This window comes from Cyprinus carpio, chromosome B11 (assembly GCF_018340385.1).
Source record: "Cyprinus carpio isolate SPL01 chromosome B11, ASM1834038v1, whole genome shotgun sequence".
In the NCBI taxonomy this organism is placed as follows: domain Eukaryota; kingdom Metazoa; phylum Chordata; class Actinopteri; order Cypriniformes; family Cyprinidae; genus Cyprinus; species Cyprinus carpio.
This window is the reverse complement of record NC_056607.1, coordinates 19,328,808-19,353,999: the sequence shown is the minus strand read 5'-3', so window position 1 is coordinate 19,353,999 and position 25,192 is coordinate 19,328,808. Positions and strand designations below refer to the sequence as shown.

General features: G+C 35.4%; 1 protein-coding gene and 2 long non-coding RNA genes across 3 annotated transcripts in view; 2 read left to right on the top strand and 1 right to left on the bottom strand.

The window, feature by feature from the left end:
- The window catches only part of si:ch211-51h4.2, a 113,126-nt gene that overhangs the window by 44,828 nt on the left and 43,106 nt on the right, over positions 1–25,192 (top strand). The window contains exons 10-12 of the mRNA XM_042734425.1: positions 355–413; positions 514–578; positions 20,541–20,681. Coding sequence (XP_042590359.1) covers positions 355–413; positions 514–578; positions 20,541–20,681 — 265 coding nt within the window. The remainder of the gene's footprint in view (positions 1–354; positions 414–513; positions 579–20,540; positions 20,682–25,192) is intronic.
- LOC109061983 lies at positions 3,134–4,689 on the top strand. Its single transcript, XR_006155917.1, has 3 exons — positions 3,134–3,210; positions 3,392–3,441; positions 3,996–4,689. It is a non-coding gene; the product is annotated as an uncharacterized LOC109061983 (long non-coding RNA).
- On the bottom strand, positions 7,326–10,209 carry LOC122138932. The gene is made up of 3 exons (XR_006155916.1): positions 10,135–10,209; positions 9,679–9,754; positions 7,326–7,699 (listed from the first exon to the last, which is right to left on the bottom strand). It is a non-coding gene; the product is annotated as an uncharacterized LOC122138932 (long non-coding RNA).

The window sequence follows — 25,192 nt, the reverse complement described above, 5'->3', positions numbered from 1 at the left end:
GTTTGATTAGGGTTAGAGCTAAACTCTCTTGGACACTGGCACTCCAGGACTGACGTTGCCTATCCCTGCTCTGAACTGAGATACTGTATGTTAACACTTTGAAGTTATTAAAAATAATTTGATAAATCACTGTAAACATGTTTTGTCAGATAACCAAAATGTTTCATGCTGTGATATCAATATTAACTCTTTTTTTTAACATGTATTTATTCAAATTACTCATTAATATGTCTGAATCATCGAGAATAGGTTGGGTAATACCGTCAAAGATCATTTTTAAGGGAAAGATCAAGTAAAAGTAGTTGATTAAGCTTGGCAGTATTATCTTGACTAATATTTGTTTCTTCCAATCAGGTGGGATTGTCAACGTCATGCCTTTTTTATTTTCAGAAATCTCCCATGTTAAAACACAGGTAATATTATTATAATTAATATCATAATCAAAACAATTTTCTTGTGCAATAAACTATGTGTCATGAGAATTCTATGATGCAATAAAATTGTTTTGGACAGGTTTTATGGTTCAGAAGAGCTGTACTTGGAGGACTTGCTACATGCACACTCTTAAATATATTATGGTAAGTTTTAAATTTTTGATTATGATTTTGGTGAATATGAAGTTTGGATTTTGGGAAATATGAGCTTTTTTAATAATGTAAGCCATATAAAGAAGTGATTACCCCAAAATGAAAATTCTTTCACCATTTGTTCACCCTTATGTATGGAAGCCCGTTTCCGCCACTGAATAAAAAATTAAAAAAAGATTATTGCGACTTTTTATCTCACAATTCTGATTTTTTTTCTCACAGTTGCGTCATACAAACTCGAAATTGCGAGTTATAAAGTCAGAATTGCGAGACATAAACTCGCAGTTCTGAGAAATAAAGTCAGAATTTTTAGATAAAAAGTCGCAATTGCGAGTTATAAAGTCAGAATTGTGAGATAAAAAGTCGCAATTGCGAGTTATAAAGTCAGAATTTTTAGATAAAAAGTCGCAATTGCGAGTTATAAAGTCAGAATTTTGAGATAAAAAGTCGGAATTGCGAGTTATAAAGTCAGAATTGTGAGACAAAAAGTCGCAGTTGCGAGTTATAAAGTCAGAGTTGTGAGAGTCAGAATTGCGAGATACAACTAGTTTCCTGGTACTGAGATTGACCTTGGAGTGTCAAAGACAGCAGGATTGCATATTCTATAGCCTAAAAATGGAAAATATTATAGGCGATTATTTTCGGCGCGGTTTCACTAATAGAGAAATCATAATTTTATTGGAGGAATCACACAACATAAAGCTTAGTTTCCGGACTCTTGAAAGAACGTTGTGCAGGAATCAGTTGTGGCGGAGACGCAATAAAACAGATGAGGCTGAAGTGGCACGTTTTATACACCAGCAGCTACAGACATCGGGACGACAACATGGCTATCGCTGGATGCACCAGAAATGTTGGCTGTCCGGCATTATTACAGACAGAGAAACTGTCCGTCAGTTGATGCGACTGTTAGATGGACAAGGAGTTGATCTGCGTGCTCGCGGTCGTCTACGGCGACGCATGTATAACAGTCGCGGCCCAAACTATGTTTGGCATATTGACGGATATGATAAGTTAAAACCTTACGGAATATGCATAAACGGATGCATTGATGGTTTTTCCAGAAAAATTATCTGGCTTGAAGCATACAAAACGAACAATGACCCACGAGTAATTGCAGGTTATTTCCTACAAGCTGTTGCTGAGAATAACGGGATCCCACAAAGAATTCGCATTGACCATGGAACTGAAAATACGCATTTAGCAGATATGCAGACATTCTTCAGAGACACTGCGAGTTCAGAATGTGTCACTCTTGGTCCAAGCACTGGGAACCAGAGAATTGAACGATGGTGGTCCACTTTGAGAAGCCAGTGCATACAATTTTGGATGGATCATTTTGAACAGCTAAAAGAAGATGGACACTTTGTTGATACTTTCACTGACAAATGTCTCATCCAGTTTTGCTTCCAACATTTTATACAGGTAATAAATTTTGTTCACTATCAGAGTTAATTTTATCATTAAAGAGAGTATTGAAGTTTGATTATAACTTAATATTATATTTATTTACATAACCTACAATGTGCAGTTTTATTAATTCAATTGCAAGACAATGTAGAATATATGTTCCATTTCTTTTTTTTTTCATGAGAAGAGCTTGATGAAATAGTCAGTGCCTGGAATTGCCACAGGATACGGCCAACTCACAACCCACGTGCTCCCAGTGGTCGACCTTCAATAATGTTTGCTGTTCCCAGTTTATATGGAGTGCAGAATTTCTTGCATCCAGTTGAACAAACAAAACTGAGCATTTGCCAAGAGGAGTGTTTATTTAAAGACTACCCTTGTGATGAGGATGTCTTTCAACTGTGTGTAGAACTCATGGCTGAGCATAACCTTGTCATGTCAGATGATGTTTATGAAATTACGGACCTTTACCTTCAACTTCGTGAACTGATCCTTCAAGGACTGGATTTGGAGGAATAGATTCACCATTCTAATCTAATCTACAACATTCACTATAAGATAAAGGTATTGTTTAAATTGTTTTAGTATTTCAGATTACCAAAATTGGTATAAAAGTAATATTTCCTTAAGTGAATTTTATATCTGTGTCTGTAGATGTTGAACTGCAGCCTTACTCTCCCTACCCAAGCAACCTTGGACCACTGGATGGAATCGCAAAGCTTTTGGCATCACATGCCAGTGTGTTTTTAATCCAATCATAGGTAAGAAGGACTACATTTGCAGAGTTCTGCAAGGAAAACACTTCCCACAAACTGGCTGGCCATGCTAATTAAGAAGCAAGTCTCCATAATTATAGTTCACATTTTTAAAAACTACCATCTGGCCATAAAGATTTCATCTAACCATAAAGATTTTTGCATTTGTCTTTTGTTACACTGACACTCAAGAATGATATTTAAAATTGTCCCTTACATGTTTAAAGGAAAGATGTTGTTGTTTTTCCCATATTATTATAGGTCACAACAATTCACAAGGCAATTTTTTTTATACAAAATTTTACTTTTTGTCTGAATATTATTTGTATTTGTTTTTTATTTGTTCTTTTTTCATGAAATGGCAAATCAAGTCTCAAAAACAAGTTTCTGAGTTCAAAGGCTCTGCAATCCCCATCCTTACTTCCATTGTGCTATCTCTATCTCTATCAAGATTAAGGGTGAGCAGAAGTTATATTTCACTTTATGGTCATTTGTATTTAAAACATGCTTATGTTCAGGGAATTCTTTTTTTTTTTTTTTTTTACAATTATGGGCCAGACCCTTTATTGTAATAAACTTTCAAGTCTTGCTGAACCTTATGGTGAACCCTAAATTATGCATATTGCTTATTGCTGACAGATTTAACCATTATCCACTGTATGAAGCCCTGCAACCTCTAAAGCACCCAGGTGAGAAAAGCCAAGAAAAGCACTGATGATACAATAGGCAGCTTAATGTGTACTGAATGAATGAATGAATCAGTAGGTGCATACGAATTCATATGCTTATGCCATTATATGCCATTATAAACATTGTGTTCACACTTAAAAATTCCAACACAGTATTTTGGACACTTCATATACTCAGTCATTGCACCTTTAATTATGTAAGTGATGACAAAGCAAGTTGTCTAAATGCCATACACTAGACACACAGTGCATAATGTAAGAGTGTACAATGTAATTTGGGACAGCTACTGACATGTCATATTTCTACATTATTTCTACACAAAATTTCAATAATTAAAACATTAACCTCATAACATTATTGATGCAATTGCAATTGTATTGCAATTTACAACTGTACTGTAAATGCAATTATGCTACCAATGAGCTGCATTTAACAGACTAAGTGCATAAATACAACTTCTGATGCAGCTTATGTGCCACCCATGCAATTCAAAGATGGAGTTTTGTTGATACTGATTGCATTTGATTGCTAACAACCCTATTGTGTCATGTAGACTCAGGCTCCATGAGCCTACTCTGAGGATCCAGATGGAAAAACATTTACATCCCATCATTATATACACCCCTCAGGATCACCTTGTCTATTAGACACATTACTCAAGGTACAGTAAATAATCTCCATTATAAATCAGTGCATGATGATATAAAATCACAGTGATGTTGCTTTGTGTTTTCAGAGGGCAGAAATAATTTGTTCCATACCATCCTCATATCTATCCTCATGTGCAAAGGAGGCCAGCATAATGTCAAATCAAGATCTTATTTGTGATCTGTTTGTTTTCAGTCTTATAACATGGCAAAAGCACAACCATCAGAATTAAAGGGGAAAATGCACAAGCATCTAGATGTAATGAATACTAAAAAAAAGACTATTTTTTAATGTATAAACTAAGTTTTTCCAACTACAGTAATGTAAATTTTTTTGCATGATTTCAAACATTTTTGTGATACACTATCATTACTTTCAGGCCTAACCTGAATACAAATGAAGCACAGCAAACCTGTTTTAGATGTACAAGACAATGTTTTGAACCTCAAAACTAAAGTATTTATGTGTTGAAAATGATCAAAATGTATAGATTTTCCCCTCTGTTTAAAGGGCAGGTGATTGAAAATAATATGAACAAAATGGTTATATAGGTATTATAATGTATTTTGCATTATGCCTGAAATAAAATTTTGATCGAAACTGAATTGTTTTTTATCGTATTTTGTTTATTAATTATGCAGCCTTGTTGTGGTACATATTTTGCTCCAAACAAAACCTAAAATTATTATAAGTATTATCTATGTAGTCCTATAAATCATTTAACAGGCTTGATGAACCTGAATGGTTGTAATAATTGTACATGGTACATTGGCTGTCAGGTTTTTGTGTGCCGCTACAGCTGAAATAGAATTTAAAACTTCAGAATATTCTTTAAAAAAAAGTCAGACTTTGATGTGCATTATTTATTGGCTTTTGGTACTCACTCCATCTTCAATGCAAAAACAAAAAAAAAAAAAAAAAACCTTGGCACCATATATGCAGGTGTGTGTTGTGTTTAATACATGAGTGGTTAACCAAACATTACAATGTGGAACAAGTAAGAATAAAACAAACCATATTAATATGATTTCAATAAAACAATCTTATAAAACTGTTCAAATGTTTTACCTATGGCATGTGTGAAAGGGGTTCACAATAATGCAATACCCAACTGTATACAAGCACAAAGTTAAGAACGCATTATAGTATAAGAACACATTATAATGATTCAAAGCCATCATCTCACTGAAGCGGTAACATGTAGAATTTGTACAATTTAATGTAAACAGTAGTTTGTACCTAAACAATGAAGAGCACTTTCACTATTGAAAGTCATAAATAAGGTTGTTCAACATTCAACATAAACAGCAATAACTAAGTCAACAAATTAAAGTGACTGTTTTACTTTATGTATATGTGTAAAATAATTGTACAGTATGTAAATGTATGAAGAATGAACCATTAAAACATTTTAACAGTTCAACGCCTATTTGAATGAACAGTTGACATAAACAACTTGTACAATTTAATGTAAACACTCGGTTGCACCTAAACAATGGAGATGGTTCACTATTGAAATGTAAATCTTCAAAAACAAAAAAGGTTGTTCAATATTCAACATAACCAGAAATAACTAAGTGGACAAATTAAAGTGAATGTTCTACTTTCTATACATGTGTAAAATAATTGTAAGTGTATGAAGAATGACCCAAGACAAATAGCTAGCATATGAGCCGGCCATAACTCATATCTGCCAATATTTCATTGTGGTACCACTAAACTATGTCCATGACCCAGACATTGCTTTCAAGAATTTTGTTCATTTCAGACCTGAAATCTGGGTAGTTGTCATAGTGCACTGAAAGCCTCAGGAAACAGCCACAGGTGTGTGCCACCGGTCTTCTCTCAAACCCTTTAAGGTCTGTGAAATCAACTGTTATAGTTTTGCCTATAAACAAATCTGATCCTGTACAGAATCTAAGAAACAGAGACTGTCGTTTTGCATCACACTCCCTCAAGTAAGTTGTCAAGTGCTTTGAAATGTCCTTTTGGTGTATATTCATTGTTTCAGGAAATTTGAGAGATCGCACAATTTTCCTCACCGTTGGTTGTAATGCACAGTACACATCTTCAATTTCCTCAAGGTCCTTGCTCAGAGGTCCAAGTATGCCTGCCCACTGTTCAAGAACATAAGCAGGCTCTTGAATGAGAGTTTTATGTGCCAGTTCTTGCAAAATTTGCTTGAAGTTTTCTTCTGTTGGAATTCTCCGACAACTGTAGTTGTCTAAGATCTCAAGCAATTCCTCCTGGTCTGCATTACAGAAGTCTGTTCTGCAGCTTTCTAACACAGCACACTCATTTTCTGAGACATATTTCAAAAAGTTCTCAATCAGATCACTTTTTACAGATCCTTTTATTGCTTGCTGCAAGATTGCAGGTGCAAGTTTTATTGGGAGATATTTCTCTTTATTCCAGCCGAACAGAATTATCCGGGCTACACTTTCCCACTTTTCTTTGCCAAAATCATGTCGAAGAAAGGGAACTTTAAAATTGTTCCCCAGCGTGCATTGATCATAGAATTCCTGCCAAAACTCTGATAGGCAATCCCTGAACACTCCACCAACATCATGGCCCATCTCAAACTGTCCATTTGGGAGGAGCAACTTCACTTCTACTTCACTCTGTGTATGTGGAAGGGTTTCATCACAGAAATGTGCAATAAGTTCAGAAAATATCTGTCCGCGATGAACAACAAGAATTTTTTTGTGTGGAACAATGGGTTCTGGGCTCAGAGGCAAAGTGTCATCTAAGTTTTGCCCATCTATCCCAGTGATGTCACCAGTGAATACTGTCATTACATCGCTTGTATCTGAGTAATCTGGTAAGGTCATTGAAGAACTTTGAAAAGGAACATTCAGATCATCATCTGCAACATTCAGATCCTCGGTGGAATGCAAGAGAGATACAGCATCATTGCCTGGACTTTCCACAAAAATTACATCCGTGTCTGAAGCTTGAAAGAAGTCATTCATTCTGCTAAAAGTGGGAAGACTTTGATCCTGGTTATTACTGTGTAAGTTGTCCATTGTGTCTGATATTTCCACTTCACTCTGTTTCCCTTTCCCTCTCCACCTTTTTTGTTGTCAGGTAGAACCTCATCATTGTGAGCTTGGATGCATTATACATTTCCCCCACTGTACTTTCTTTATCTAGTGACACTTCCTGATAATTTGTTAGATCCAATTCAAACTCAGAAATACTCCCATGAGAATTTTTTCCATTTGGGAAAAAAAACAAACGAATTGCCTCCTCCATCAGTTCGTCCCTTTTCCAGTCTTTTGGCACACTCAACTTCCTTGTTCCCCCTCCTTTTTTTGCTCTCATTTGAACAAAGCCCTGCCCATCATAGTGCATCCACCCAATCTCAACTTTTCTTACAGTACGCTGAGAATTGTTTTTTCTAGTTGTTTGGGTTTCAGTTTGTGAACTGTCAGTTTTTTGTCTTTTGCTCAATTTTGATTTGAGGCGCTCAAACAGCTTTGACTTCCTGCAAGTTGGCTCACTTTCTTGCCTCCTGCAAAACCCCATCACTGCGAGTCTGTCTCCATATGAAGGAAAATAGCTTCTCATCTGGTCATCAGTCATTAGCAGTAGGACACTGACATCAATCTGCAAAAATATATATATTTTTTCAGTATTATGCAATACTTAAACCAAAAATGGATTATAGTCATACAATTGACCATAGGCACAGTTACTTCCTGGTTTTAGATAAGCCAGCTCAGTCATTTCCGGTCAACTGTAAAAATCAGCTACGGAGTGCCCTTTGCGCAGTTTCTGTACATAATCCATTCACAATTTGAAGAAATTTAGAATGTTTTTCTAAGAGGACCAAACGGCCACCTATACTGTTTCGAGAATGACAAACGCAAGTGTAAAAAATAAATTGTTCCGGGGCTAATTGCTATGACTGACAGTGATGAAATAACATGGAATGAAATATCTGATGATTCAAAGTCAAAAATAGAGCTGTGCATTAAGTGAGTCAGACTAAATTTAGAGTAACAAAACTACAGCAGTAACAAGTCTGTGTTGGGTGAAAATATTTAGCAGCTTTTACAGTTAAAGATAAAACTTAAATATAGTTGTTAAATTAAATCTAAAAATATTTCAAAATATGTAATGCATTATTTAATTGTTATACCATTAATAATTAACTTAATTTGTATATAACTAGTTAAGTATTTAATAAATATACTTATGTTATACTTTATATTTCAATACAGTAAAAGTACTAAACTAAAATGTTATTAATAAATTATTATTTACTGATAATTTCTCATACATCTGAGGTGTAGCAGTTTGAATGCATTGTATAATACAAGTGTTTGCTTGTGTACATTTATTAAATGTGTTCATCTTTCCCACAGGAGTACTCATTATATGTTTAATCTAAGTATGGCTCCGCTGTTAGTAACTTAATCACACTTTAGTTTGGGGACCAATTCTCACTATTAACTTAATATAAACAATGACTTTTGCCTCAATAAACTCCTAATTTGCTTCTTAAGTTTTGGTATGGGGGTTTAAGATTAAGGGATCTAAAATATGGACATGCAGAATAAGGCATTAATATGTGTTTTATAAGTACTAATAAACAGCCAATATCCTAGTACTATGCATGTAGTTAATATTAATATGCATAAGCAACTAGTTAATATTGAGAATTGGTCGCTAAACTAAAGCGTCTAGTTATTTAAGCTCTACAAAAACAGTCTGTGATGCTGCTTGATACTGAAAATTGGTACTTACTATTATTTTAATCAACTGTCATAATCATAAACATACTGGTTTCTAACGAAAATAGTTTTACCATTTACTGCACTTTGTTATTCTTCTAGATATAGCGGCTAATGAATTGGAAGCCCCTCACACATTCATAGAAAATATCTTACATGCACATTACAAAATCAAGTAAATATTTCTTCACAAGAGTTCTCTCTCATCCTACTCATCAGTCTTAACATTTCTGTGCTTGCATGATACCTGGCTCCACTTGCTGAAATGACATTCTTATTTTGAAAGGTGGCAGTAAAAAAATACATGACATGACTGATGGAATGGTATCAGGGAAAATGATTCTCAAATCAGTAAACTGTGATATCCATCATCAGACAATGATTTATCATTAATATTTTACTGGACCACAGTGGTACTTCCATGGGGCTGGGCAGCACATCAACAGAACACTTCCTTGATTTGCATGTTACGGGGCATGCAGAGGAAAAATTTTTATATCACGAATGGGGTGGGTATCAAATTCTGGCTTTTCAAAAAGGTGGAAAACACAAAATTCATATTTCAAACTGAGATGTGAACTTTTTGAGGTATAAAACCTGCAGAATATTTTAATTGAATAGCAACCTCTATACAGATTTTTATTTTCCATTTCATGACCCCTTTAAAACATATATTTTATATAAAATAAACTCTAAATAATTCTTATAAGAAATAAAACTGTAAGTAGACTTAAATCAAATGTGGGGCTTAAATTGGTAATTTTCCTCTAAATTATGACTATTGTTATTTTTTAGGTGAACTGTCCTCTTAATTTATTCAGTGGGTTAAATTGTTTGTTTCAATATTACCTTGTCGTCCTCCAGCCTTTTTATGGTGGTTTCTGGAATATTCCTTTCCCTCAGAAAAAAGATTAATTCGTCCATCCTGCAATGATAGTTTAATGGAAATTAATAACATAAGCAGAGTGAGGCTGGTAGCGCCAATATTAAGCATAGACCGAGTATGTAAGCCAGAAAACCGGTTATGGTGGTTTTCTGGCTTATGGTTAATATGTGCCGTGCGTATCAAAGCAAGCCCTGTATGCAAACCTTATTTCACTCAGTTTTTATGCAATGATAGAAAACTACTTAATTTTCCATAAAACCGACAATTAACATCCAAGATTAAAACTAACGTTACATGAGCTAGTATACCATAGTACGCGCTAGCTTAAACATTCAGATTTTATACTTGCCCAAAGTCTTCTATAATAACATACGTAAATCGTAAAGGATTATCATACCAAAGAGTAAATATGACCATACCTTGTCGTCGGTTAATGGCATATAAAGCTCTGTTTACGATAAAAAGGTAAGGAAACTGCCGCGTTCTGTCTCTGTTTCTTCTGTTCAATCTCGTGGTTTCCTATAGTGCTTTGCGAGAAAGTGTGGCTATTCAAGAGAAAAAAGTCATAATTGTGAGATATAAACTCACAATTGCGAGAAAAAAAAGTCAGAATTCCGACTTTATAACTCGCAATTGCGACTTTTAATCTCACAATTCTGACTTTATTTCTCGTAATTGTGAGTTTATATCAGGCAATTCTGACTTTATTTCTCGTAATTGTGAGTTTATATCAGGCAATTCTGACTTTATTTCTCGTAATTGTGAGTTTATATCTCGCAATTCTGACTTTATTTCTCGTAATTGTGAGTTTATATCTCGCAATTCTGACTTTATAACTCGCAATTGCGACTTTTAATCTCACAATTCTGACTTTATTTCTCGTAATTGTGAGTTTATATCAGGCAATTCTGACTTTATTTCTCGTAATTGTGAGTTTATATCAGGCAATTCTGACTTTATTTCTCGTAATTGTGAGTTTATATCTCGCAATTCTGACTTTATAACTCGCAATTGCGACTTTTTATCTCACAATTCTGACTTTTTTCTCAGAATTGCGTGATACAAACTCGAAATTGCGAGTTATAAAGTCAGAATTGCGAGATATAAACTCGCAATTGTGAGAAATAAAGTCAGAATTGTGAGATAAAAAGTAGCAATAACCTTTTTAATTTTTTATTCAGTGGCGGAAACGGGCTTCCATACTTATGTCATTACACACATTTATGACTTAATTTCTCTACACAAAAAGAGTGCTGACATTTGTTCCATTTGATGAAAGTCATAAAAATTAAAAATATTTATTGGCATCTGGTTCCATGAAGAACCTTTAACATTCATGGAACCTTTTCATTCTACAAATGGATCTTCAAAGTGAAAAAAAAAAAAGAAAAGTTATTTGGATTTTTCTTTACACTAAGAAACTGTTAATTGAAAGGTTCTTTGGGGAACCAAAAATGGTTCTTCATCACTGTGAAACCCCACTTTTTGCATGTAAATACCAAAGAAAAAAAATGCATTTGTGGACTATGTTCAAATTCTTCTGAAGTCATATGATAATTGTGTGTGAGGAACTGACTAAGGAACATTAACTACAGTAGATGGAGTCAGCTAGGTTATCATTTGTTACTTGGGTGATGTGTCCTTCAGTTTAATTTAAATGTGGAACTAGTGTCAAGTTCAAAGTTAACAATTCAAAGCCCTCCCTGTTCATTTGTCACAGCAAAAGCATTTGCTGTTTTTAAAATGACCCAGAAAGAGCTGAGCCGAACGACTTCCATCTAACGTACATGCTGGCCAGAGAAAGACGGAGATGTCTGCGGTCCGTCTCCCTCCTAAGCTGCCCGATTGTCATCCGTCCCTGATGTCTCTCTGATTTTAGCACACCCTGAAAAAATCTCCAACACACTGACGTTTCATCTAATCATCTGTAAAGAAGTTATTGAGTTACCAATCAGCACTATGTTACTCAGGAGACCCAAAGCAATTATGTTGGAGCAGATGAGATGAAAGGAGTCAGCTACAGGAGATGAGATCTCATGTCGGCCTCTTCGGAGACCCAGAATGCACTGCTGCAGCCCTGCCACTATGGCAGAACTCTGTCTTCCCTCAAATCACTGCGGGTTACCCTGCCCTGCTGATGGCAGACAGTGTTTGACAATGGAGCTTTCCATTCTGGCTGAATCGATTGTTATGTGAAGACTTTTGTTGATATATTATCACACATCAGAGACAGGGCAGTCCACTTAGTCCGCTTAATAAAGAATTACTGATAATTTAGCTCTTGTTGACATGACTCTCAAAAAAATATTTATACTTAAATTTAAGATTTTTGTAATTTAATTGTTTTTTTTTTTGTAATTTTTTTAAGATTTCTGAATTGCATATAAATTTGTCATACGTTTGGATTACACCGTTTTAGTATAAAAAACGAATAACCTTGATGCGATGCATATTCGTCAGTAATACTTAATGAAACAGGTACGAAATCCACAAAATTACTAAAAAATATGATTATCATCAATAAATCCACAACCATTCGTATTTATTCATGTTTGTTACAATATCATATATTTTAACTTGTTTCACAGCTAGCCATATAAAAAAAAAATTAAAAGCATGTATGAACATGAAAATTTTAGTTTAATTTAATTTAATAAGTTAAAACTATCCATAATGCAGTTCAAATACATAAATCACATATTTAGGCAATTTTTTCTCTCCTATGTTTCTTTTTCCGGCCCAATTCTGATGTACAGTATTAGCCATCACAGTAACAGACCATTTGATTCAGCGTTCTTTGCCCTGGTTACATGAGCTCCTGTCTCTTTGTAGCTTTATATGATTTACTGCATCTAATCCAAACATATGTATACTTTCCTCATCCAACATGCTCGTTTGATGTAAATGCATTTGGTGTCACCCAGTTTAATCAGCTGAACTTTAATGCCATAATTTCTGGCAAGACACGATTAAGGTGCATGTTACAGCACCATGCAGCTGCTGTGAATGTTTTTTTTTTGCCATCCGTTACATCCACTTTCTTCTGAAGCATGACAGATTCAGCCCTCCTTCTTTATGGCTCAGTTTGGCATCATGGTCTTTCGAGACAGCTACCAAACATCACATCCTTCTATCAGCCTTTAGATATTTCTTTTTCTAAATAGGTGCTGATATAACTGTCACATCAAGAATGGATGCAGTTTAGCATCTTAAAGCTCAAGTGTGTGATTTGTGATGTTAAAATACTTTCTGTTATCCCAGTTTAATATGCAGAGACACTATAATTTGTAGTCTGATTCCAATGAGATGGTAAATGCCAGTACCTTTTTTTATATCTTGTTTGTGTAAAAATATTGAGAAGGAAAACTGCATATGATATTAAGATTTGTTTTCACTTTTGGCATTGTTTGGCATGCACTGCTATTGTAAATCAGTCATACAGATTTTGTGTTCTAATCTGATTGTGAAACAATAGATAACTTGGCCTCCACTTAGTACAGCGGTTCTCAATTCCAGTCCTCGTGCCCCCAGCTCTGCATATTTTGCATGTCTCTCTCTGTTAACACACCTGATTCAGATAATCAGCTCGTTAGAATTGAGCTCTGTGCATGAACTGTGTTCCCATTGACATGGTCCCTACACAGTGTTCATTGCTCCCTACTCCCTGAGCAGGGGAATCTGTTGAAATTACCACACTTCAGAACATTCATTCACAAATTTGCACTGTGCAACGTCTTCACACACGGACAAGTGTGACATCATATACCTCTGTAAATAAATACAATTTAAATTCACTTTTCGCAAACTTCAGTGCACTTTGAATGGAACATACAGTATACGTTCGCTTCGAACTGGAATCATGGCAGAATATCCTGTGATGTCCACTTCGCAGGGCACTTACCTTCGAATTGAACAAACGTCTGAAGCCATAAGAGAAACATACAAAATGTGCAGAGCAGGGGGCGCGAGGACTGGAATTGAGAACCGCTGATTTAGTAGATCCATTTCTGCATAATTTACCTTAATATCTATAGCATCTTCTAGATTTTTCAATGAAATGTAACTCCCATAGACTCATTGATAGGGAAATATGCAGTATTTAATGTGCTTTTATCAGCACTTTGCATCAGTGCTCTCAACCCGATCTGTCAACTGCAGAGTAATTTTCTTTTCTTTTTTTAAGTTTGCCAACTCATAATTTTAATATCTAATTATCAAACTGAGCATCATATTATTTTGTGTCCTCTATTGAGAGAGCAGAGGAGGAGAGCTTCGCTGGTTTGCATTGAGATCTTCTGAAGCGTAGCTTGTACAGATTAGAAGATAATTCTCCGGTGGCTGCTGGAGAGTGAGGAAAACATTTTTATGAAGTTGTCTCCTGTCTTTTGAAGCGGATGCTTTTCCTTTGATTTTTGTCAACTTTTTTCAAGTCTTTGTTTCGGAATGATCTTTTATCTTTTTGCTTTTTATCTACAATCACAATATCAACCTAGTTTTACTTGACTTTTAAATGTAGTTGTGTAGGGCACTGATTCATAACCAAGAGTCCATCTATCCCCAGGCGATCCTTTAGCAGACTTCAGGGAAAGAAGAGCTGTCAAAGATTAAAACTAGTGATGAAACGGTTCAAACTACTACTAAATTAAAATGAATAATTGTAATTAATCTTATAATAATATAATATAATATAATATAATATAATATAATATAATATAATAATACCTTTCAAAACTTTGGGGTAAGTACGATTTTTTTTAAAGTAAATTTATTTAAATATTTCAAAACATTACTGTTTTAGTGTATTTTTAATCAATGCAGCCTTGGTGAGCATAAAAGACATTTAAAAAAACATTTAATAATTTACCAACCCCAAAATTTGAGCGGTAGAATGAACCGGTGTAATTTTTAGGCATTTAACCGAGTCTCCAGGACAGATTAGTATTTAAACTGTCTTTTAACCAATCTGTATCATCGGCTGTTCATTGTAGTGCCCAGCATTCATACCATTATTTTGTCTGGAATAGAGTTTTGCAATGCAGCCGAGGTTTTACAAATACAGTAAATGCAATTACTATCTTTTCTTTCTCATTTTTGTAGAATAATTAATATAACAGGTTGTTTACGTCAACACGTATAGTACAGAATCATTGACTTTCACTTCTAGTCTTGGATGCAACAGTCCTAATTTAAACCTCAGAGCGGATATCTGCTCTTGGGACAGTTGTTTCACTCAGCTGCTGATGTCATTCTCTGTGATAAGGCCCACCAAAGGTATGCATCACCACCGCAGCGCCGCTCCTGTCAGGCAATGCGTTACATATCGCCATTCTGACATTTAACAAGTCACTCTTTTGTCATCTCTGAGGAACTGCGCTGCTAATGTCTCCTGCTTCTGATTTAGTTTGCTTTGGGTGGCTGCTGTCCTATCGTAATTGAGTCATCAGTGACTGAGTGGCCTGCGGGCACAGCATTAATGATCCCTGCAGCCAGTGCATCCTGGGTCGTGATGACGGTGACTGATGAGTGATTGCTGGTGGATCCCGCCATGCTAGATTTGTCACCAAAATGAGACCCCCGCCCCATCCCGACTCCTGTATGACAGAGCCTCAAGAACGTCACGCAGCCTGTTTGTCAAATGATTGAGTCTTCAAAACAAGCTCAAAACCATCAAGCTGTGACACATCACGTCTTGAGGAGTGCCATAAATCGGACGATGTTTGAAAAACGACAACGCGATTAATATGAATGCATTGCCACGTAAACGCCAGCATAGTCCTGATGGAAGTACGAGGGGGATGAATGGCGCTGCTGTTATTATTAACGCTCGTTAGAGTAAGCCGTGGCTTGTAATCATTTCTGGTTGTGTAGAGCATAAGGACTTTCTAAATCATCCTAAACTCATGGAGAGTCATTAACCCTGAGTGGCTGTGTTAGCAATCTAGACTCCATGTTTGACAGACTATTTCACTATCAGGTAACTCACTCACTCTGTCTTTCTCAGAGGACCAGTTGAGATAATGTGACTGAGTTTCTCAGATATTGCTTATCACAAACCTGCTTGTTACAGTTTCTCAAAGAGCACAAGATTGTTTTACTTTGCTTCGGGAAAGCTGATGTTCTCATTTTATTTACATTTGAATTTCTCATTTTTAATAATAAAAAAAAAAGATTATTTGTGCATTCCCCCACCGCTTTTATATATTTATTTATAGTTTTTTTTTTGTTTTTTTGTTTTTTTTTGCTGACTACCCTGCTGAAGAAACCACCTATACCTGGTTTAGAAGGTACTGACCAGTTCCTTTTGTTTTTTGGGGGGGTTCTTTTTAACGTTCAATTAAATTAAAACCTTTAAATTTTCTATTTTGGATTTTTAATGCTAGTTTTTGCTGGTCATCAATCATGATAAAACTGGTTAGGCTGTTGTATACAAAAATGAAAGTTTTTTTTTTTCTTTTTCCATTAACAGGCTTGATTTACATTTTTGTTTCTCATTATAAGAAGTTTATGTGACTTTTTTTAACCCACCACACACAAATATGTCAGCTGAGATTTACCTGCGGCAATAAGAATCTAAACTAACCAGATATCATCATCATCATCATCAAAAAAAAAAAAAAAAACTATTTTACAAGGTGGCTATTTTTAATGGGTTCATACAGTGCAGTTCATACAGAAATGTACATTTTATAGAAAAACTGAAAGCATGAAGGTCCCCACGTCAAACCTAACCATCACTGGGCCGTATGCAGATCTTATGAAAATGTATGAATGCAATCATACAAATTCATATCACCCTAGTGAAAAATAAAAATACTAAAATGTATTTAAAATACAGTGAATTTATTTAATTCTCAGTATACTACAAACACATTTTTGTGTACTTAATAAAATTACCCTGCAGTTGTACTTTTAGTATAATAATCTGGTATACTTAAAGCTTGCTAAATTGGAACAACTAATTTTGTGCTTAATGCACTTTAACTGTGCGGAAGTATACTTAAGTATATTTGATTTTGCTAAAGTGGAACTAGTATACTTGAGGTACACTTAAAGCGTCTTGCATTTAAAGATAAGATATTATTCAAAGATCATAAAGTCTTCCTCAATAGTGACATTAATATACATTTTAGGCTTATTATTATTAATTAATGTGTGTTGTGCACAAGAAGTACTCCGAATAAAGTTTAATTAAAATGTTTATGTTGAGCGATATGTCAGTAAAGTAATAGATTTGAACTATATTTATTATGAAATAAATGTATTTTAAATATATTTATTTTTTATTAGGGGAATTAGCCACTAAATTTCCAAAACATTAGTTAGTTCAAACTGCTGTGAGAGTGTTGTCTAAACCAGCTTGTGCCAGTAGCAGAACAACATCGCCCATTTGAGACCTTATTGAGATTTAAGCAGCTCTAAACTTGTCTAAGAACAGCTCATGTTTTTATGTGTGTATTAAAGGTTAAATGTGCAACTTTTGTGCCACTTGCATCACCAAGTCATGAAAGTAATGACTAGCTAGCTCTACTCCAGACTCTTGGGCTGTAGTTTACATTTGTCTTTTTTTTCTTAGTTGGTCTATATATCAAGCTGAGAAAATGCTTTGTATTGCTGTAACCTTTTACATCCTAATGAAAAGACCTTCTGTCTTTTTATGCAAGGAGATTTGTTTTCTTTTGATGCTTTCTATAAGCTAAAACAATCTACAACCTCTCCTTACAAAGACAATTAACAGAAATAGGAAGGCTTAACATAATTAAAGATGTGTGATGTTTAATACTACATTTTAACATTTTGAACTCCATTAACCTGTTTTTACTCATCACAGGTCTTAACTGATACACACAAGGTATAGTTTATTTCAGACGGTGTGGTGATATCGATTCATGGCCTGACCCCATCCTTGAACTCTGCACAGAGGTGGATAGTCCTGTAAAGCCGGCACGATTGAAAGCATAGCAGCCACCATGGCTTTATACTGTGTGCTATCATTCTTCTCAGTCATAGCAAGGTCTCCTCTGAACCGACTCCAAAAGCCTCTCTGAACATTCAGCCGGCAGAGTCGATCTTATGTTTATTCTCTTGAGACCCCAGAAGAGCGGGACAGAGAGGGAAAGAAAGAGCAGGTGTGGAGTTGAAGGAAACTGAAATGGAGAATGAGACAGAAAGAGAACCAGATGATAGAAAGTGAATGCCAGTATGAGATACATAAAGTGAGAAATGGATTTGGAGGAGAAAAAAAACTAGAATAAAGAAAAAAGAGAATAAATACAGCCTAAGAAAAAGGAAAAATATAAAGCAAAATAAAGGAATGTATGCTCTTTTTCAAAATCCTAGTGAGCTGCCTATGTAGACAGCATTTTAAGGCATCCTGGGTGTCAAGAGTGTTCCATTATATTGTCTCTTAAAATATATTTTGGCTAAATTCATAATTAAATATGTTTTTTAAGGTTAATTTTGCAAGAATGCTTTGTGGCAAAAGAACTAAAGTGAAATATATATATATTGTCCAGAAATTTGGCAACAAGAGCATACACTGTCTTTCAAAACTTTTATAATATATAAATAACAGAAAAAAAGTTAAGTAATTCCTTTGATGGCAAAACTGTTATTGTTGTTTTAAATATGATTGCTTGTATGAACATAAAAAGCCATCCTGTCACCTTTTGAATAATGTGTCCTTGCTGAATAAAAATATTAAGTTCTTTCAAAAAAAAAAAAAAATATTATTGGAACCAACATTTTAGTCTTTTTTTTTTTTTTAATTCAAGCAGATACCATGTTTTAGCATATACATAACTAATGTGACACTAACAATGGGCTGCAGAGTAAACTGCCTTGCCTTAAATGAATTTTGATCAAATGAATCAATTGTGAGTCAAATCTCCCATGTGCTTTGTTATCTATGTGCCCTGCATGTAGAGCGTTCTAAATCAGTTGCATACGTGTTTCTATGTCAGTTAGTATGCCGCTTTATAAGGCTGCTGCCTAGGCAGTACACATCGAGGCAGCTCACTAGGATTCATAACAGAGTAGTCAAAGAGAATGAAAGTGCATGTGTGTATTGATATACCCTTGTGGGCCAATCTCATCTGTCACAGCCAAGCTTCATCATTAATATGCAACAGCAGCCTGCTGATGCTTGGCATTGACCCATTTTCTCGCTGAAATATCACCGCAAGGTTCACGGTGTGAGAGAGACGCAGACCTGCACATAATCGGCTTTGCGTGGAACACCCAGGTACAGGGGGGTCTGCTTGAAAACACAAGCACTCATATCCAGGGATAATAACTTCCTCTTTGTCCGGCACACTTTTGATTAGGAGAGCTACAGGAGTTCAGAAATACTTGTCCGTCCTCTAAAATTGCTAACGACAAAATCCGAATCATTACACATTTAGACCGGGTCCCCTGCAACAAACGTGGCCCGCATAGGAAATGTGCCAATAGCAGGACGTCACATGACGGAACAGAACTGCAATAGTATTCATGAGATTCACAGGTTGTAAGAAGGGAAAGTGCAGTGGGATTTGGAGCATATGTAAATATGTATATGTACATGTTAATATAATCCTTAAGTGTAATAAGGACAGACAGATTGGCTTGTGGTCTATGATGGAGGGCTCAAGAATGCTTCAAAATGTATTACAGGTGGGGTGGAGGGATGCTGCATAAATTTTTTTACAAGAGCAAGCCATTAATTTAAGCGTACACCTGCATCATGATTGGCAGGGTTAGATGAACATGCTCCTCCCAAACCTTCGGTTAGATTGTGGAAACACATTGGATGCACAGGCTGTTTAAGCACAGAGCTTTTTCTGAAGAGTGTGTTGAAGTACTTTTCAGCATTAATTATCAAAGCTTTGAGGGGAAGATGTTCTATCTGCTGTAGAGACGTCTTCCTGCATGATGTCTGGAATTGGTTTTCTCCCACTGGCATGTAATATGTATATGTGTCAAGAAAACATGCAAAATGTATATATCTCCATTGAAACATTTTAATTTGATTATCTTTTAATGTTTTTTGATAGTTTTTAGAAGTTTCAAAGCTCAAATTTGAGTAAAAAATACAGTAAAATATTGTGAAGTATTATTAGTGTTTTTTATATATAATTTAAAATTTTAATTTATATTTATTATGGCAAAGCTGAATTTTCAGGATCATTGCTCCAGTCTTCAGTGTCACATGATCTTTCAGAAGTCATTTTAATATCATCTCTATAATCATTCTCATTCTAATATGCTAATTTGCTGCTCAATAAACATTTCTAATTATTAACAATGTGGAAAACAGTTGTGATGCTTAATAGTTTTGTGGAAATCATGATTGATTTTATTATTATTATTATTATTATTTTTATTAACATTCAAAATGTCTTTACTGTTACTTTCGATAATTTTAATGCAGTCTTTCTCTATAAAAGTGTAATTTTCTTTCCAAAAAAATTCTTACTGACCCCAAACAACAGAGGATTTTTTATTTAATTTATTGTTATTATTATTATTATTTTGGTTGGGTAATTTATTTTTTATGTATTTTGTAGTTGTTTTTTGTAGTATATGAACATGAACAGCAATGTATGTTTTTCATAATTCATTGCGCATCATGTAATGTATTATACACGTCCATTTAATATTTTATGCTGTTATATATATTTAATAATAATGCATTTTATATGTGTTTCATGCATTTATACCTGTAGTGATACCTTTGTATCATATATTTATGTTGTATAATATATTTATTGTGTTATGTACCATATGTATCATTTGAAAATCTACCTTTTGTTTTTTCTCTCTCTCTCTCTCTCTCTCTTTCTCGCAGGTGTTGGGCAGTTTTAGAGATTGTTCCCCAGATGGCCGTGGAGTCACTGCTGGAGGAGAAACTCTTAAATAGCAGCGCAGGACAAACAGAGACGACTCATACAGCACACACATTTATCTACTCCAACATCTCCCTAGAGGAGTGAGTGCATACATGCACACGAACATATAAATTTATATCTACATGCACTGAGGTTCTTGTACAACAATTGTAAAGATGTCTCGGGAGACATGATACTCGAAGGTTGCTGTCATGATTGCCTTAGTGTAGCCTACCAGGTGTTGTTTTTCATGGCCAAAGTCTTTTTTAACAAATGCCAGTTCTAGTTTTTGTGTGAGAAAACAACTCGAGGTTAGATGTGCCACTTTAGTTTGGCTCTGTGCACCATTGTATTCTGCTGTTATACATCTGTGTTTAAAGCACATCATCTTTCTGTAATGCATAATGGCAGATAACCAATTAGAGCACATTCTGTACTAGTCACGAAGAATTACAGCTCAATAAAAAGTCACACAATGAATAACTCAAGTGAGACTGAATCCAAACATCGCTCACGCTCTTTTAATCGTTGTCTCCTTGGCTCTATCAGTGATGGGGGAAATGGAGAACAGTCTTTTTTAGGAATTCATACATTACAGTATGTGTTTATGTATGAGGGTTGTATTAATATTTAAATGAGCTCCGTTCGGATCAGTGTCATGTGTAATACAAGCAGATAGATTTCTGGCCCTAATGATTCAGAGTTGTTTGTGTGACGGCAGATAGAGTATCATGATTAGATACGTCAGTCAGCAGTTTCTTCGCTCCCAGACGCTTCCTCATGAAGCCATTTTCACCCCGGCACACACCTCTCGAGTGATGCGCCGAGCGTCGTATGATTGACTAAGCAGCACTTAAGCAGGTGAGGACCCTGTAAATAAGCTTTTCCCTCAGAAACGGTCTCGTTTTAGGCCCCTCCCTCCATCTTGAGTTCTCTGCGGATGGATTCTGCCACCTGGAGATCGCAGAGTTCTGCTTTTCGCATCCCATCTCAGCCGCTGTTTATATCAGCCGGGTTTATCGAGGTAATCCAGCCAGCTCCAAACTAGCGGAAAGATGGAGTTAGGGAAATGGATTTCTGGAATAAAATGAAAGTGTGTTTTGGGTGTGCGTGTGATGTAACTCTGACAGGGAATTCAGTGAGCCTCATAACTCCGTTCACTCATCTGTGGAGTTTTTTTTTTTTTTTTTTTTAAGTAAATCTTTACTAGACTGCAATTTTACTCCAAGGCCCTCCTACTCTGTAATGTACTTTAAAAGCCATTGTTGGCACTCTTAAAATAATTATTGGTGAAGACCAAAACCGTTCTAATTATTCAAACAGTATCTAAAGGTGCCGTATCAGGCATAATTTAGAAAACACAACATCAAGGGCAAAATTGAAGGCTTGCTCTTAAACACGCCTGCTGCTTGATTTTTTTTCACACTAAATATTTCCTTTATATTTGCAGTGAAACAGATTTTCATGTCAGTATTTTGACAATGATTTAATTTAGCTGTCTGCACACCCCTGCTTTTTATATATGTGAATGTTTTTTTTTTTTTTTAATGAGGACAGGTGTCTGTGGTAGTTATGAGAGGGAATGATATGATTGGACTCTGAGTGAGAGATCCGCAGAACAACAGTGACCCCTGGAGGTTAAAAGATGCACTGCATGAGCCTAACTCCATTATCAGGTGCATAAGGTGCACCTCGAAAATAAAATCTGCTGAAGTTCACTGCAATTGTGTTTGAGATCGTAAAGCACTGCTTGCATGTGAGTATGTTGTTACGCACGTAGTAAAAGCCGCATCTGCGAATGCATGTCATCTAACTTGCAATTACACATAAATCAATATGTAGCTGTTTGTTTACAGGTTTCAAGTGCATGTTTATGAGTTGATCCCAGAATAAGTACCTCATTCATCGTCTGTCTTTCTTTACTGTGGCCGTCTTTCTCTCTTGCTCGCTGTCATTCTCACTCTCAGCATCAGATCTACAACTCACTAATAAGTAAAAGCCTCCCCTCAGGGTCGCCATGTGTAGTGAGACTCTCTAGAGGCTCTCCAAACGCTGTAGTGGTAGATTTCATCTCATAATTTGCTTCACATTCAGTTTAGGCTTTCATTTGCCCATTCAATTCAATTAGCCGTTTCATATGGTCCCCTAACAGCAGTTTGACTCCGTCGTCTTATTTAAATGTGCACACAGTTCTCTAGGTTTTTGCCTGCACCACCAAGACCTGAGGACAATGCAGTCCACACCTGGGTGTGCAGACGCAAGGGATTCGGTGGGAAATGTGGGGCGTTCGCTCTCCCAGCAGAATTGTTTAAATTTTTGAAAAATGAAGGTCAGACACGAAACGTTGTGCACAATCCTCTGGCTGCAGAGAGGAGGACTCCAGGGGAGTGGGAGGAAAGAAATAATTAAAGCCAAGAGAAATTCATTTGCACCACAGTTACAGAGAATGTCATTTCCACTGCATTATGTGTCTCTTTTACAAAAGCCTGGGTTAAATATTTTAAAGGCCTGACTGCCTCTCATCTGGCAGCCTCAATTATTGAAAACGAAATATACTTTAGCAGGCAGAGGCATTACCCCACAGCTAGAGGGTCAGCCTGCTTCAGACGTTGCCTTGCGTTTGATAACCTCTGGATTCATTGATTATATACAGCTGATGGATTCTAAGCACTGACTCAGAGCTTTGCTTTTTCAATTCAATTAAAGCACTATAGTGGAGCTATTCGATATTTCTTCCACGCAGGCAATTATATTGTCAGCCGTGCCACTGATTTGTCTACAGTCGTTAAGACTTTTTTACAACTGGAGCAGAGGTATTTTCTATAATTATTTATTATTTTTGGACTGAATTTGATAATGCCATAGTTCATATTGATCTGCTGTCCTTACCCTGGTTGTTATATGCTTGTGTGCCAGTTTATTTAGTCGATGAACATGGAGCGTATTGGGTAATTAAAAGTGTATTAATAAAATCCGCAAATAAATAATATTTATATATGAGGTTTAGCTGGATAGCACGACCCATAGCTTTCTCCATTTGTAGCCATTCAAAATAGAAACAAAATGGTTTGCAAAGTACATCACGGTAATGCTTCAGTGTTTCATATATTTAATTTTCTCAATGGCAGATTGATTGATTAATTGATTTTTGAAGTGCTCTTAAAATGGACACACTTTATTTTAAGGTCCAGTTCTTGCTATTAACAAACCATTAACTACAACTCTTGCCTCAAACTGCTAATTTGCTGCTTAATAGTTAGTAAGGTAGTTGTTAAGTTTAGGTATTGGGTAGGATTAGGGATGTAGAATATGGTCATGCAGAATATGAGCTTTATAAGTACAAATAAACAGCCAATATATTAATAATAGGCATGCTATAAGCAACTAGTTAATAGTGGGAATTGCTCACTATACTAAAGTGTTACACTTAAAATCATGAAATAAACATTTTGTCCTGTCTTCTGATATCACAACTTGGTTTTCATATTATATTTTTATTATATTATATTATTTGTCTTCTAGACTTAAATGTATTTATTTTTTGTTAGTTTTCAGAATAGTTCACAATTTCAAGTGTTAGTTTTGTTCCTTTTTTATGTTTTATTTGATTTATTTTTGTATTTTAGGGCTACAAAGGTTGGTAAACATTGATAAACATGTAAAAAAAAATGTAATGTTTAATGGTGGTAAATTTCTTAGCACAATCTACAGTTATTGATATTTAGTGGATTTTATTATTGTTTGTTTTTTTTGTTTTGTTTTTGTTTTTTTTGTAAAGGTTTAAGTTTATGTATCATTAAAAAATTTAAATAAATTTTGTAGTAATTTTTATTTTATTTTAATTCATTTTTTAATCAGGTATCCATATCCACATATATCGCCCCTTTTGTTGAAGTTAAAACCTGACTGAGATGAAGTGAAAGCAGTAAGTCAGTGCAGTTTCTCATTGCTAGCCTGAAGCTAAGCACTTGCCAAATGATTTTCTGGCCAACAAGGAACAAAACAATGTATTTAAGGTTAGTTCTGCCGTTTTTACCATGTATGTGGTCAAATCTCCTCCGATGATTTGCTTTGAGACGTAACCTCATGGATGATTTGAAATTGGCCAGACATCAAGTATTACTGTAGGCTTCCTCTCTCCAAAAGCAGATTAGTAGCTCTGAAATACAGCCCTCTAGCTACAAAGCCATAAAAAAAAGACAAAAAAATTATTTGAATTTCAAAGACACAGGGACTGAGCCAAAAGCAAGGACTTTATAAGACACAACAGTGAATGAAAATGGAATGGAGAATCAGTCCATACATTCCCAGAGGGGTGACTGTTTGAAAGATCGGAGGTACATTTTACCCTGTGGACCAAACCTAGAAAAGTTTTTTACGGAGGCTTGTAACAGATTCACTCCATGCTCCACATGCAGCAACCTTTTGGCCTTGCCTTTAGGCTTTTGACCGCTTAACTAGAATGTTCTTCAGTGTGACTGGAGTAATAAAAGAACTGGATTTTAGTGTCATAGAGTCAAAGTATCTCTCGTTTGAGAGTAATACTCAGTACTACACATATAGTCACTCATACAGCACTTATAATCAAAGCACATAATTTCTTTCTATTTAT